Source organism: Micromesistius poutassou (assembly GCF_964030765.1).
Source record: "Micromesistius poutassou genome assembly, chromosome: 18".
NCBI classification, from domain to species: Eukaryota; Metazoa; Chordata; class Actinopteri; order Gadiformes; family Gadidae; genus Micromesistius; species Micromesistius poutassou.
The window spans coordinates 11,981,976-11,996,975 of NC_140288.1; the positions used below are offsets into that span (position 1 = coordinate 11,981,976).

The 15,000-nt window shown below is 48.4% G+C and overlaps 1 protein-coding gene across 1 annotated transcript in view; it reads right to left on the reverse strand.

The window, feature by feature from the left end:
• The window catches only part of slc2a13a (solute carrier family 2 member 13a), a gene marked incomplete at both ends in the record, with an annotated part of 33,268 nt that overhangs the window by 2,461 nt on the left and 15,807 nt on the right, over positions 1–15,000 (reverse strand). The window contains 3 exons of the mRNA XM_084483309.1: positions 563–688; positions 2,282–2,402; positions 3,622–3,785. Of these exons, the coding sequence (XP_084339435.1) occupies positions 563–688; positions 2,282–2,402; positions 3,622–3,785 (411 nt within the window). The remainder of the gene's footprint in view (positions 1–562; positions 689–2,281; positions 2,403–3,621; positions 3,786–15,000) is intronic.

The following is a 15,000-nucleotide window of genomic DNA, read 5'->3' on the forward strand; positions in this document are numbered from 1 at the left end:
ACCCACAGCCACAGAGGATTCAGGTGCTCAGATATGATTGACTGTGAGATGCAAGCCACCGCAGCTACGCTGTGAGAGTGGGAGGGGTTTAGTGTGAGTGGGAGTGTATTTCTGAGAGGGGGAGGGGTTTAGTGTGAGTGGGAGGGGTTTAGTGAGAGTGGGAGGGGTTTAGTGTGAGTGGGAGGGTTTTAGTGTGAGTGGGAGGGGTTTAGTGTGAGTGGGAGTGTGTTTATGAGAGGGGGAGGGGTTTAGTGTGAGTGGGAGTGTGTTTCTGAGAGGGGGAGGGGTTTATTGTGAGTGGGAGGGATTTTTGGATAGTGGGGAGGGGTTAAGGGACTGTGGGAGAGGTTGAGGGTGAGTGGGAGTGGTTTTGGAATAGTGGGAGGGGTTTAGGGAGTGTCCATAGTAAGATTATTGCGGATTATAGATGCTTGCGGGAACGCGGACACGGAAAGCATCAATTTGCCTTTATTCTGCCCCCGACCATGTGACTCACCTGGCCTGACTCCGCCCCCACCATGTGACTCACCTGGCCTGACTCCGCCCCCACCATGTGACTCACCTGCCCCACGCGGCTCTCTCGGTGGACGCCATGTTGACCGGAACGCAGGAGGAGGCGAAGAGCGCCGAGCTGTTGTCACGGTAACAGAAGCCACAACCGGGGTCCAGCATGCACTGCTCACACACCCTGTAGACAGACAGACAGACGGCAGGCAGACAGACAGACAGGCAGACAGACAGAGAGACAGAAGGACAGGCAGCGATCGAGTTTTAATCGTGCTGTTTTGAAAAACAGCACGAGATGTGAGTCACTAATTGTGTGTGTGTGTGTGTGTGTGTGTATGTGTGTGTGTGTGTGTGTGTGTGTGTGTGTGTGTGGGTGTATGTGTGTGTGTGTGTGTGTGTGTGTGTGTGTGTGTGTGTGTGTGTGGGTGTGCGTGTGTGTGTGCGTGTGTGTGTGTGTGTGTGCATGTATGTGTGTGTGTGTGTGTGTGTGGGTGTGTGGGTGTGCGTGTGTGTGTGGGTGTGTGGGTGTGCGTGTGTGTGTGTGTGTGTGGGTGTGTGTGCGAGCGAACGACTGAGTTGGTGAGAGTGAAAGAGAGAGAGAGAGAGAGACAGAGAGAGAGAGACAGAGAGAGAGAGACAGAGAGAGCATGTTGTTCTGATGTCCTCCATGACAGAACAGCCCTGCTGGTATTAGATGGTTCGTCTGCTCGCTCAATCAATACACTCAACCAACAGTCAACCAGCAAATCATTCATTCAGTCATTTAATCAATCAGTCAGTCAGCAGAGCACAAAACAACCCTGTTGTGTTCTGTTGTGTTCTGTAATGGCATCGACCATCACCGAATCTAAGGAATAATTCACCCCAAAGATATTCTAAGATCTTTTACTTTGCAGCAGACATAAAGTCATGACTATTGAAAAGTGTGTTAGCCTTCATTCTCAGGCTGCTTAAAAGCTTTTTTTTCTTTAAACAACATCATTGTACATTTAATTGAAATGTACGTTTAGACAAATAAAATGAGGAATTACGCAATTTCAATGCCAATCATACATTCCCATATTGAAGGTTTGTTGCATTGTAATACAAATACCAAACCATATTCCTGTATATATATATATACATATATATATATATATAATATATAACACGTAAGGCATGACCTCTACTGGCAGTCGACGTGATGTATAGGAAGACGTTAGCATGCTAGTGGGCAACTCCTCTCCAGCACCTCCTTCTGCGTTGGGCCGTATCTATCTCCTCTATCTCCTCTATCTCCTCTATCTCCTCAACCGGCTCCGACTAACAACACGACACGTCACTTGCACCAGCTGCTGCAACTACTTCTAAGAACCCGTTGATAGCTGTCACCTCTGATAGCGCTGGTGGCTGGCAGCTGTCAACCGTCGCGCCGGTCGGACGGCGCTGTGTGACGGCGCTGTGTGACGGCTCGTGGGTCCAGGGCGTTTTCACACCGCGTCACACGACGTGAGGCCTGGCGTCATCCGGAGAAACGCCCTGACCCTCCTGCTCTCAGTCCGAGCAGCGTTTTGAATTAAGAGTCTTTATTCAAATGCACGTTCGATTTGGAGCCTGTTCTGTTGTGACAGGAAGTACAGACCACAGATGGGAAGAGCAGACCACAGACAGGGAGTACAGACCACAGACAGGAAGTACAGACCACAGACAGGGAGTACAAACCACGGACAGGGAGTACAGACGACAGATAGGAAGTACAGACAGGGCACTTCCTGCAGCGGCGAGCTCTACTCACTGGTACTTGACGCAGCTGGAGTTGGCCAGGGCGGGGTCGGAGGGGTGAAAGGTCACGGGGGGCGTGTGCTGGGCAGAGAGGAGGAAGCCCACCGCCAGCAGAACCAAGCTCACGCACGTTCCTGTCCAACGACACAGAACCTCATTTACTATCTAACCCCACACAGAACCTCATTTACTATCCAACCCCACACAGAACCTCATTTACTATCTAACCCCACACAGAACCTAATTTACTATCTAACCCCACACAGAACCTCATTTACTATCTAACCCCACACAGAACCTAATTTACTATCTAACCCCACACAGAACCTCATTTACTATCTAACCCCACACAGAACCTCATTTACTATCTAACCCCACACAGAACCTCATTTACTATCTAACCCCACACAGAACCTCATTTACTATCTAACCCCACACAGAACCTCATTTACTATCTAACCCCACACAGAACCTCATTTACTATCCAACCCCTCCGGGCTACACTGAAAATCCTGCCTGGAGACACCGTGAGCCTGACGCCATCTTGCCAATATATTTGCCCAGAGGGCGACCAAAGATCACTCCTCTGTGCCTCAGATCACTCCTCTGTGCAATAGATCACTCCTCTGTGCAATAGATCACTCCTCTGTGCCATAGATCACTCCTCTGTGCCATACATACATCACTCCTCTGTGCCTCAGATCACTCCTCTGAGCATCAGACGATCAGAGTTGTCCCCGGTAACGAGCACTGAGCTGTCACTCAGCACTGAGCTGTCACTAGCATTCAGCCGTCAAGACCTGCAGCTCAGCTACAGCTGGGACGGAGCCATCGGAGGCTGTGCTTCCAGCCGGTTTAACGGTGAACATTCACTCTGTATACACAGACCTCTCTGAGGAGTGACTCCATGTCTCAAGGAGTGACTCCATGACTCAAGGAGTGACTCCATGTCTCAAGGAGTGACTCCATGACTCAAGGAGTGACTCCATGTCTCAAGGAGTGACTCCATGACTCAAGGAGTGACTCTATGACTCAAGGAGTGACTCTATGACTCAAAAGGTGGATTTATTTTTTGTTGTACAATCAATAGTCAATACCCATCAATCAATAGTGAATAACCAATCATTTACATTAAGGGCATTTGGCAGCTTTTATCCAAAGCCACAAGTACATTTCTCAGTATCAACCAATAAATCAATAAAAATAAACATACAAAAGTATGACCATTTCATAGACAATGAATGAACTCTGATCTTACCTCTGTGGGTGAGCTTCTCCATGGCTGCGTTCCCCACTCGCAGACCAATCAATAATCAATAATCAGTGACCCCTGACCCACGGCGGGCGTCTCACCCGTCAGGCTGCCCAGGGTCAGCTTCCTGCGGCCCACGCGCTCCACGAGCCACACCCCCAGCAGCGTGAACAGGAAGTTGGTGAGCGCCGTCAGCCACGACAGCCAGATGGCCGCCCGGTCGTCACGGATACCGGACATCTGGAGGATGGTGGCGCTGTAGTACCTGGAGGGACGGACGGACAGACAGACAGACAGACAGGCAGACAGACAGACAGACAGACAGACAGACAGACAGACAGACAGACAGACAGGCAGGCAGACCGACAGACAAACAGGTAGACAGACAGACAGACAGGTAGACAGACAGACAGACAGACAGGCAGACAGGCAGACAGGCAGACAGATTAGGACTGGTTAGATCCATTCATTCAATGGCAGGTAGACTGCATACATTGGGGATCAAACCCAGAACCTTCGAGCTGGGAATCAAACTCTCGAACCCCTCCACTGTCTTGCCAAGATCAGGGGGGGAAGGTGATCAGTGGTGGAACCAACAACCATCAGTTTCCAGGCGACCGGTAACACCTTCAGCTAACGTCACTAGCTAAGACGTTGTGGGGGCTATAATACATTATAGCGTGATGAGACAACAAACATATTGCTACAACTGATCACCGGACGCAAGAGCTTTGACGCTAGGAGCTCAGCTATTGGCTACCGCTACAGCTAGCGAGCTAGTCCCGTGTTTTTGGGGGCGTGGCTTTGGAGGGAGGGCTGGGATGTTAGAAGGATACTTAATAGAATCAGGCTTACTCTGGCTGGTTTCTCCTAATTGTATGCCCTAGATTTAATAAACCATTTGGAAACGTTGTGTTGAAATGTACACCTCCTCCGTAATGGGGCATGCGTTATTCAAAATGGAGGAGAGAGTCGGGCGAGAGCAACACTTTAAAGCGTTCTCCTGCACCTTTGATTACAGCAGCAGCACGGCCACTACAACCGCCGCCTCTTTAAATACCGACCGCTCATTGGCTAATTAGCCAATCAAGCAGAAATAGCCCGCCCCCGCAGGGCCTCTCTGGGGCTCTGTAATTACACCGCTCTCCCAGAATCCTCGGCTCCCCAGCTCCCCGGATTAATGTTCATCAACATCACCCCCAGACCCCCAGACCCCCCGGTACACATGCCCACACACACGCATGCACACACACACACACACATGCACACACACACACACACATGCCCACACACACACACACACACACACACATGCACAGAAACATGTGTGCCCACACACACATGCGTGCACACACATGCGCATGCACACCAGTGGTGAGCGGGGGCCAGAGACGCAAGGCACACACACACACACACACACACACACACACAGGCCCCCCTTCACACACACCCCTCCCACCTGTAGAGTGACCAGACATGCAAAATTTGGCCAACAAGGCAAATTCAATTCTCCCAAAACACATGCAGCACTGTGAGCCCCCCCCCCCCCCCTCTATCCTGGAGGTAAAGTGGGTGGTTCCAGAGAGCAGGAGAGACTTGTGATGATCACATTCAGGCAGCATTTCAGCATAGATCCACATATAGAACAAATCCCAGAGGCACCCATTGTTTACACCCGATCAACACACGCATGCACGCACGCACACACTCACGCACGCACACACACAAAAACACACACATGGGTACTCACACACACATAATGACACACACATGGGTATGCAGGCACAAACAATAACACACACATGGGTATATGCACAAACACACAATAACACACACGGGAACGCGTGCACACACCCAACCCACACGCCTTCTCTCTCTCTCCGTGTAAAGATTAGATTAAAGGGAAAGACGCAAAATAATGTTTTCCAAGTTGTGTTTCTAGAACAGTCTCTAGAGACGTGAAAAGGAAACACAGCGCTGCTGCGCTCTAGTCTCTGTGGTTCATGTATCCACTGTTCATCCAGTCTCTATGGCCTCCTCTACCCAAACAATAGGGTTCCCATTATTTTCTTGTCATGCCTTCAAATATGAACCAGTATTCAGGCTCCGCTGCTCTGGGCTTTAAATACGCCCGGTGTATTCATGGACGAGGACTCTTATGTAACTCATCACGGCTCTCAGGAGTCCCAGCCAGCACTAAAACCAACGGAGAACTGATACGCCACCATTTGTTGAACACACAACCCCGGATCTCGTCCCAGATCACCTCAATCTATAAGAAACGTTCAAGTAAAACATATAACCCTCCATCATTTTGTATTTTTAATTGCTATAAAAAAATGATGCATGATGTATGTATGTATGATGTATGTAAATATACATACATTAAGCATTTACAGATCCTGATCTATTCTAAAATACCTTCACAAAAGATATATAGAACTAAATGAATGTTGCTCAACCGATAAAAATACATTCAAAGCATATTCATGTTCATCATTCAAAGACATATCGGTCAACATTTACTGGAACAGACTGGTGAGATTTAAATGTATTTTTCAAAATGTGTTTTCATCGGCCCAGATTTGTTCCATCACGTGTGTTCGGTGAGGGATGACTGCAGGCTGCTTCAGAGCTCAGCACCATCCATATAGAAGCTATAGATAGCTCTCCCCTGGTTCTCCCCGGTACTCAAACTACCACACATCACACCCACAGGCAAAGACCCATCAACACCTAAAAATACACCACTGGAGACCACTGAGATGGATCTATAGAGCTGCAGACAGAGGTAGACATATAGATCTTTAGAGCTGTAGAAAGAGGTAGATATAGAGATACATAGAGCTATAGATAAATAGAGCTGCCTGAATCCACACCTAAAAATACAGACATAGCTATCTCTATATCTAACTGCTCTCTCTCTAAAAGTATAACAAAGTTACTGTTGGTCGTAACCATGGGGATAACACCTCCCCATCCTTCCTCAGCCTCCCAGAGCCAAGATGGCTGCCCTTCATGGAGGTCAAGTTGAGCTAAAAGCCCCTTCTCTACCGCCCTCGGAACAGGGGGGAACTGAGGTGGCTGTTTCCCTGTGCCGCCCCCCCCCCCCCCCCCCTCGGTCCTCCATCAAGGGCCCCTCACTCCTTTCATCACTGTCAGGTGGTCCAGGTGAGCCCCTTTCAGCCTCATTAGGCGTAAACCGGCGCCACAGCCATCTGACGCCAGGACACAGCGGGAGTGGAAGGATCCATTTGCACCTGAAGTAATGGTCATGGACCGTCATGTTCTGGAGTGAATCCCACCCAGTGCTATCGGTCGGTACGTCCGTCTAACGCCTGACGAGTGTCTGTGTCGGTGTCACCGTTTGATACCGATACAGGGACGTTGGAGCAAAGATATAGGGGCTTCAGTCTGAGACGCTAGGCGCTTGTATCACTTTGTCAGAGCATTGGATTTACTGAACTGTGCCAGGAGAGAATTTCCACAAATAAAAGCTTGTCAAATAAATTGCCTGCCCTAGCTTTAATCCATCAAGAATTCATAGAGCCCTGGTGAGGTGTGATTAGGCTGACATTTTACTGTCTGCCTTGTTTAGCAGACGCTTTTATCTGAAGTGAATTTGAGACACTTGTCAGTAAGGAGCAGGTAGGGGTGAGGCCATCGTACAAAAGAACCCTGCAGGCAGACCCGCGGGCATCAGGGAGCAAACCCAGGACCACAGCCACCAAAATATCCTTTCCACCAAACGCAGATTGAGTTCTCTCTGAGCGGAGGACGGGAGCGTGCACCGACTGACACTAGAATTCGTTACAGTTTTCTTCCCTCAAAACGAGAGCGAACCTCTCTAATATATAACAGCTTCCAGTAGCAGCAAAGTGCTCACAGCCGAGCAGCAACATAATGACAGAGAGGAGAAACGCGGTAGAAATAAACACGCAGGAATAGTGCATGCAAGTGCAGGCACGCACAAACACACACACACACACACACACACACACACACACACACACACACACACCTCACACACACACTTTCAGACAGCTCTTAGAGAATCAATCATTCCCAACTCATGAAATGAAGCAGATTTATGCCGAGTCACACCATCAAAATCCCTCACTCACAGGGAGGCAAGTATTGACACACAAGCGCACACGCACACACACAACCACACACACACACACACACACACACACGTGCGCACACACACATATGCACGCATACACACACACACACACACACACACACACACACACACACTCGTGTGCACACGCACATGCACACACATGCACACACACACACACACACACACACGCGCACACGCACACACACACACAGCCTGAAGGAACATTATGTAACATTATGTAAATAAAAGTTTGTCATCGCTCATTACAGAAAAATATGTGCTTGCCTAAAGCGATACACACAGACACACTCAAATGCAGACACACTCAAAGACGGGCGTACACACACCGTTTCCTTCCATTGTGGGATAATCACGGTGGTCTTACCTGGACAGGTGTCTGTACAGGTACCTGTCGCTATCTGTACAGGTAAAGAAACTACCGGTAACCCCCCCTGTACAGTTAAACAACCTGTACCTATACATGTAGAATATTCCACAGGTAATCACACTTTGCTAACCACAGGTTTACGTTCATTTCCATTGAAATGTAAACAGGGTTTCAAATAAACGCACAACCTTGCAGAGACAAATATGGGCGTGGCTGCTTGGATTATCTCTCTTCCCCAACCATCATCTCCTCCTCCTCTCCACCTCTATCATCTCATCACCTCCTCTCTGCTCCAACGTGTGTGTGTACATGTGTGTGTGCGTGCGTGCGTGCGTGCGTGTGTGTATGTCTGTGCGCGTGTGTGTGTGTGTGTGTGTGTGTGGAAGAATAAATGTGACACAGCTGCATTCATTATAAAAATGGGCCAGATCCCAGGAGGGACTCAAGCCACACACACACACACACACACACACACACACACACACACACACACACACACACACACACACACACACACACACACACACACACACACACACACACACACACACACACGTGTGAATCCTGGTACATTGGAACAACAGCTTGGACTCATCCACTATGACAGTACAGTAGAGTAACCATGGTAAATGGACTGCATTTATAGAGCGCTTTTCTAACCAGTGGCCACTCAAAGTGCTTTACAATACCGTCTAACATTCACAGATTCATTCACACATTCACACACCGACGGCGGAGTCAGCCACGCAAAGCGGCAGCCAGTCAGGGCGAGGCGTCTCGCTCAGGGACACCTTGACACTCAGCTAGGAGGAGCCGGGGATCGAACCAGCGACCTTCCGGTTACCAGCCAACCCGCTCCACCTCCGGAGCCACATGCCGCCCTGATGGGCGCTGGCGTTCCCTTGTTGTTTCTCTTTCTTCTGACAAACGTTCTTATTGTAAGTCGCTCTGGATAAAAGCGTCTGCTAAGCGCCCCGAATGCAAAGGTGATCTTTTGTGCCCGCATGGTGCCCACGCAGAGTCACATGGGCACCGCTTGGTTCCGCGTCACCGGTTCCATTCAGGGCTCAAAGGGTTTGTTTTTCAGCTGTTTGCTTTTGGACAGTGTTACACCGTCGTTAATCGTCCTAATGATCCGTTTATCACGATGAGCCCAGGCTGGCAAACCTCCTACTGAGGACCAGGGGAGCACGGTGGAGGGTCTGGGTCTTCTTACTGGGGCAGTAAGAAGTGTTCTGCTTCTGCTGAAGTCTCCATGTTTTGATTCTATCACACGCTAGGCTATCACACGCTAAGCTATCACATGCTAGGCTATCACGTGTCAGGCTAGCACATGCTAGACTAGCCTGTGTTCACCCTAGTGTGTCTGTATGTGCGTGCGTGAACCAACTTTTGTTATTTCCCGTCGTGAATATGTATGATGTCGTTTCGTAACTGTGAATAAACTTGTAGCTGTGAACTCGAGTCCTCCCTCTCTCCTTCCCTCTCTCTCGCTCCCTCTGATATTCCTGTGACTCCATCACACCTGCGGTCTCTGTCTGGAATGAGATTCGATCCAGTCCACAAATAACCACCCTCCGACCCTTCAGCTCTGTCCCTCGTTCTGTCCGTCCGTCTGCTCTCGCCAGCCATACGTTTCACCCCTGATCCATCCTTCATGTCCTGTCAACACGTAGGCACGTGTACCAACACAGAATCACACACACACACACATGCACACACACACACACACACACACGACACGCACACACATACACACACACACACACACACAGATGACCTTTGCATGCTATCTTATGCGGCTAATCGAATCAAGATGATCCATGCAGCTAATAGGGAAGAATCGTACCCTGACTAGCACGACAGCTAACATGGCTACGTCCGATAGCAACAGGCTCTTCATACATGGAAAGGGGGAAAGAGAGAGAGAGAGAGAGATAAAGAGAGACAGAAATAGAGATAGAGATAGAACGAAAAAGAGAGGGACAGATGATAAAGTGGGGAGAGCGAAAGAGAGACAGAAATAGATAGAGCGAAAGAGAAAGAGAGAGACAGATTGAGAGAGAGTGGGAGAGGGAGAGAGCTATTTTTAGGATTATTGTTGCTCTTAATATCATTAATTTTTTGTCTGTCTATTTGCACATGCTTTGGCAATCCAAATGCTGGATTCCCGCGCCAATTCAGCTTTCTGAATGGAAATCGGATTTAAATTAAAACAAGACCTGTTAGGCAGAGGAGAAAAAGAGAGAAAAATATTGGAACAAAAGTCTTCCATTTATTCCAAGAGGGCAAAAATACCAAAGCAAATACGAGATTGGTTTCATCTCATTACCTAGAGACAGACACAGAGCCGACCAATCAGCTTTGAGCACAACCAGGCACGCACACACACACACACACACACACACACACACACACACACACACACACACAGTCTACTCAAACACACAGACAGTCGCCAACAGTTCTATTCATTTATCCATTGACTGGTAGACAAACCAGAAACCCAGGAAATAAAACACAGACAGACGAGCAAACTAGACTCCTCCGGGACGTCAACGCGAGGCGAACCTCGGCTGTGAACGCACACGTTAATGACCAACGCGCCTGCCTGTCTCCGACGTTTGTTGTCATGTTTACTGAGCGTTCAGGGAAAGCTCCTGCTAGGTCTCAAATAAAAACGTGTCTGGCAGACCAGACCCAGAGGAACAACCTGATCCACACGGCCCGCTAACCCGGTAGCTTAGCTTTAGCTCTGATCCACACCGCCCGCTACCTCGGTAGCTTAGCTTTAGCTCTGATCCACACCGCCCGCTACCCCGGTAGCTTAGCTTTAGCTCTGATCCACACCGCCCGCTACCTCGGTAGCTTAGCTTTAGCTCTGATCCACACCGCCCGCTACCCTGGTAGCTTAGCTTTAGCTTTGATCCACACCGCCCGCTACCTCGGTAGCTTAGCTTTAGCTCTGATCGTGTTCCTGGGATGCGGGGGATGTGACTCTTATTCAGAAGGCCTTACCGTGTCGGTCAGTGGGAAACAGTTTCTTTAATTTTTACATTTACATTTAGGGTCTTTAGCAGACGCTTTAATCCAAAGCGATTTACATTTCAGAAGAAAGAGAAACAACAATATATCGCTGTCGGCACAGTCAGGACGTTCATAGAACCAAGTGCCAAGCACTAACGAGCACTAACAATCACTTGGTTAACCCATTCCCCGTGTACAGCAAAGATAGCTTGGATATGGTGGTACACAAATAAGTACTACAACTACATATAACACACAAACAGTGCGCACATTAAGTGCCAGGACGTACAACATACAATAAGTAGGAGGGGTAGGAGGGGGTGGCTATGTATCTTTCACAGCGACAATGGCCTCAGGAAAGGGGATTTGTATGAGGGGGACAGTGTAGTCTAGTGGCGAGGTGTGCCCGGGTATGGCCCGCAGGAGAGAGGACCTGGGTCGATCCCCTAGGTCCGCAGTCCACCTGTAGCCATCCCCGAGCAAGATGTCTTCACCTTACAGGCTCCTGAATGACTGTGTGCATCTGTGTTGCTTTGCATGAAATCGTCTGCTAAATAATCCCCATAAACAAGTTTGTTCATTCCTCCAAGTATGGCTTGGAGTTGTACAACAGGTGTGTACGTATATTCCTACCTTGATTATGGATACTATTAGTATTTGATTTGTATTTGATTTGTATTTGTATTTGATTATTATTTTCTTCTATTTTATTGAGTACTCGTGGTGAGTTCACAAGGATCTTAGAAGAAACTCGCAGACTGAAGGTGTTACCCTGGAGACTGCGACACAGCGACAAAGCGACAAAGCGAAGGTCAATCAGAACGATGAAAACATTCACTCTATCAAATAAAACTGCTATCACACACACACACACACACACACACACACACACACACACACACACACACACATATACAGTATGTATATATATAGTCGACTTGATGACCTAATGTGACGTTACTACCTTGCTGCATGGCAGCAATATTTCTAGTCGTTTAAACTAGTTATAAATTATTTTATCTTATGTACACCGTCACATTTTTCCGAAGACTTTCAATTTCCTTTTCAAGTCTCACCTTTCACCAGAACACGTCCACACTTTGATTTGGCTGAACAGAAGTGAGTAAGTAGTACCCCTTTGTTGCATAATTCAACTGTTAAATGACGTCAGTAAATGTCATCGTTATTGTTATGGTGTTATTGTAGTAATTCTGATGATGTTTCTTTTACAGCAGCAGAATACTGGTTTCAAGAGTTGTTTTCATGTTTTGCATGATACTGTGCAATGGTCAAAATGCAAGCCGAGTTTTGACAGTTTCTCTTACTTCAATAAGAGCCTGCTAGTCGTTTAAAACACGTCCGGGAAATCAGTTGCTTGGCACATCCCTACACTCAACTTTTACATCATAAATGCATTTTATATATTCCTGTCCAGGTTGTGTGAAGCTTTAATGGCAGGAAGCAGCAGTGACACAAAATCAAATTGCACGCACAATCACCTCCTCATCAATCACCCTCAAACGCCATTTCCTGATTTAAACGGTTAATAAAATGAAACAGTTTGAAAATAACCTTCTGTTAACACTTATGCTAGCGTCCGCAAACACTAGCCGGTCAGAGCAGGGGAGAGAGAGAGAGAGAGAGAGAGAGAGAGAGAGAGAGAGAGAGAGAGAGAGACTGTTGTCGGCTCTGTTCGTCAAAATCATAGCAGATGACAAGCCCGGTTGCCGTGTCAACGGCTGGTCGGATCGCAGGCAGAGAGAGATTTTGGAACTCGGCACATGTTAGTCTTTTTACACGGTTGACTTTTCTGACAGGTAGTATTTACCTGTCGCCAAGGCAACACACACAAACGAGTACACAAGCAGCTTTGGGGAGATGGTAGTAAGGAGAGGATGCATGACGGGGGAGGAGATAAGAAGATAAGGAAGGAGAGAAGATGAAGTGAGAGAGAGGATGAGCGAGCAGAGAAGACTGGAGAATCACATACCGCTATATACTTCACCCCTCCACCCCTCTCCTCATACTCCCCTCTCCCTCTCCCTCTCTGTCTCTGTCTCTTTCCGTCACATGCTGACCATGTCTCACCTCTCAGTCCCCCCTCTCCCCCCCTCCCCTCTGGGAGCAGCTGAGCCAACCAATTAGAGGTGATGGAGGCTCTCGTGGGACTGTGGTGCCTTTTACTGGTCAGGACTGTGGTGCCTTTTACTGGTCAGACTGGCTCCTTTTACTGGTCAGGACTGTGGTGCCTTTTACTGGTCAAGGCAGACTGACTGGCTTGGTGACTGTCTAAGGGACGGCTGACTGACTGACTGACTGACTGAGTGAATGACTATTTGCCTGTTTGTCCGACTGGGTGCCCCCCGTGAAGGTGGACGTGGCTGAGGCTCATGCCAAAGTGTCAGCGTTCACGTTTGTGTTTTCATCCTCAGGCACCGGGCTCTCCTCCCTGGCCTGGTTCTCCATCCCGCCATTCCTCTGAGACGTCTGAGCCGCCTCACTGAGATCAGACGGGCGGACGGACAGACGGACAGCTCCTCATGAGCGGGTGGAAGGACGGGGAGGTGAGAGAGCAGGAGGAGTCGCCCAGAGGGAACAGGGAGGAGGAGGTGTCGAAGGAGGAGGAGGAGGTGTCGAAGGAGGAGGAGGAGGTGTCGGTGGAGGTGCGGCGTGTGAGTAAGGAGCTGAGGAGATTAACGCAAAGTTCACGCGGCGTGACACGAGCGTTGCTCGGCAACCTTCCGGTGTGTTGGATCACAACCCTTCATCTCTGCTCACCACAACCAGAGCGCTGACGTAGGGCGCCCTGAGGACTTCTGGCGCCGCGGGGAACATGAGTCATTCGTGTCTGCGTTCCTGTTTATTTGTGACATTTAATTGAATTAACTTAAATAACACATAAATGAATTAGTAAGGGATAATCACCTCAAGGCAGGGCGATAAACAGTTTGATACGCCCGGCTGGTGGATGGTAACCTTCCACCAGCCGGGCGTATCAAACTGTTTATCGCCCTGCCTTGAGGTGATCATCCCGTTTATTCTACTTCTTGCTTGCCAACATAATAAAACAATTCAAATACTTTAATAATTCAGCTTTTTTTTTTCTTCATCTCCCTCAAAAAGTAGTCCCCTTTAGAACTACAGTGAATAACGTTAGCTCAGCTGTAGCTCATTAGTTTCTATAGCAACCACACAAGGCTGCATCTGATCACTAGTTTAATAACCTAGTCGCTACATTGTATCTCTCTTGTGAAACCATGCATTGACTGACCCTCCGGTAGATTTCCGACACATTTTAGAAACTTTTTTAAACAAGGTTTATTTTTACAATGGACCTCATGTTTGAAATTTCTGTGATAGAAAAAAAATCCAAGCGGCGTATTGATCTACTATTTGATGACGCTGCGTTCAGTCAGCGGGCAACCTGCCGGGTTAATGCCCTCCTCCCAGCCAATCAGAACCAAGCATTCTTAAACAAAGGAGAATAAAGTCAATTAACCAAACCACATTGTGTCGACCTATAGTTAAACCGCAGCAATCAATGCATTCACATGCAATGTGCTAGCCTAGCATGTGCTAGTCTAGCATGTCATCATAGCCTAGCATGAGATAGCCTGGCATGTGATAGCCTGGCATGTGATAGCCTAGCATGTGATAGCCTAGCATGTGATAGCCTAGCGTGTGATAGCCTGGCATGTGATAGCCTAGCATGTGATAGCCTGGCATGTGATAGTCTAGCATGTGATAGCCTAGCATGTGATAGCCTGGCATGTGATAGCCTGCATGTGATAGCCTGGCATGTGATAGCCTAGCATGTGATAGCCTAGCATGTGATAGCCTAGCATGTGATAGCCTGGCATGTGATAGCCTAGCATGTGATAGCCTGGCATGTGATAGCCTAGCATGTGATAGCCTAGCATGTGATGTGTGTGTGTAGTG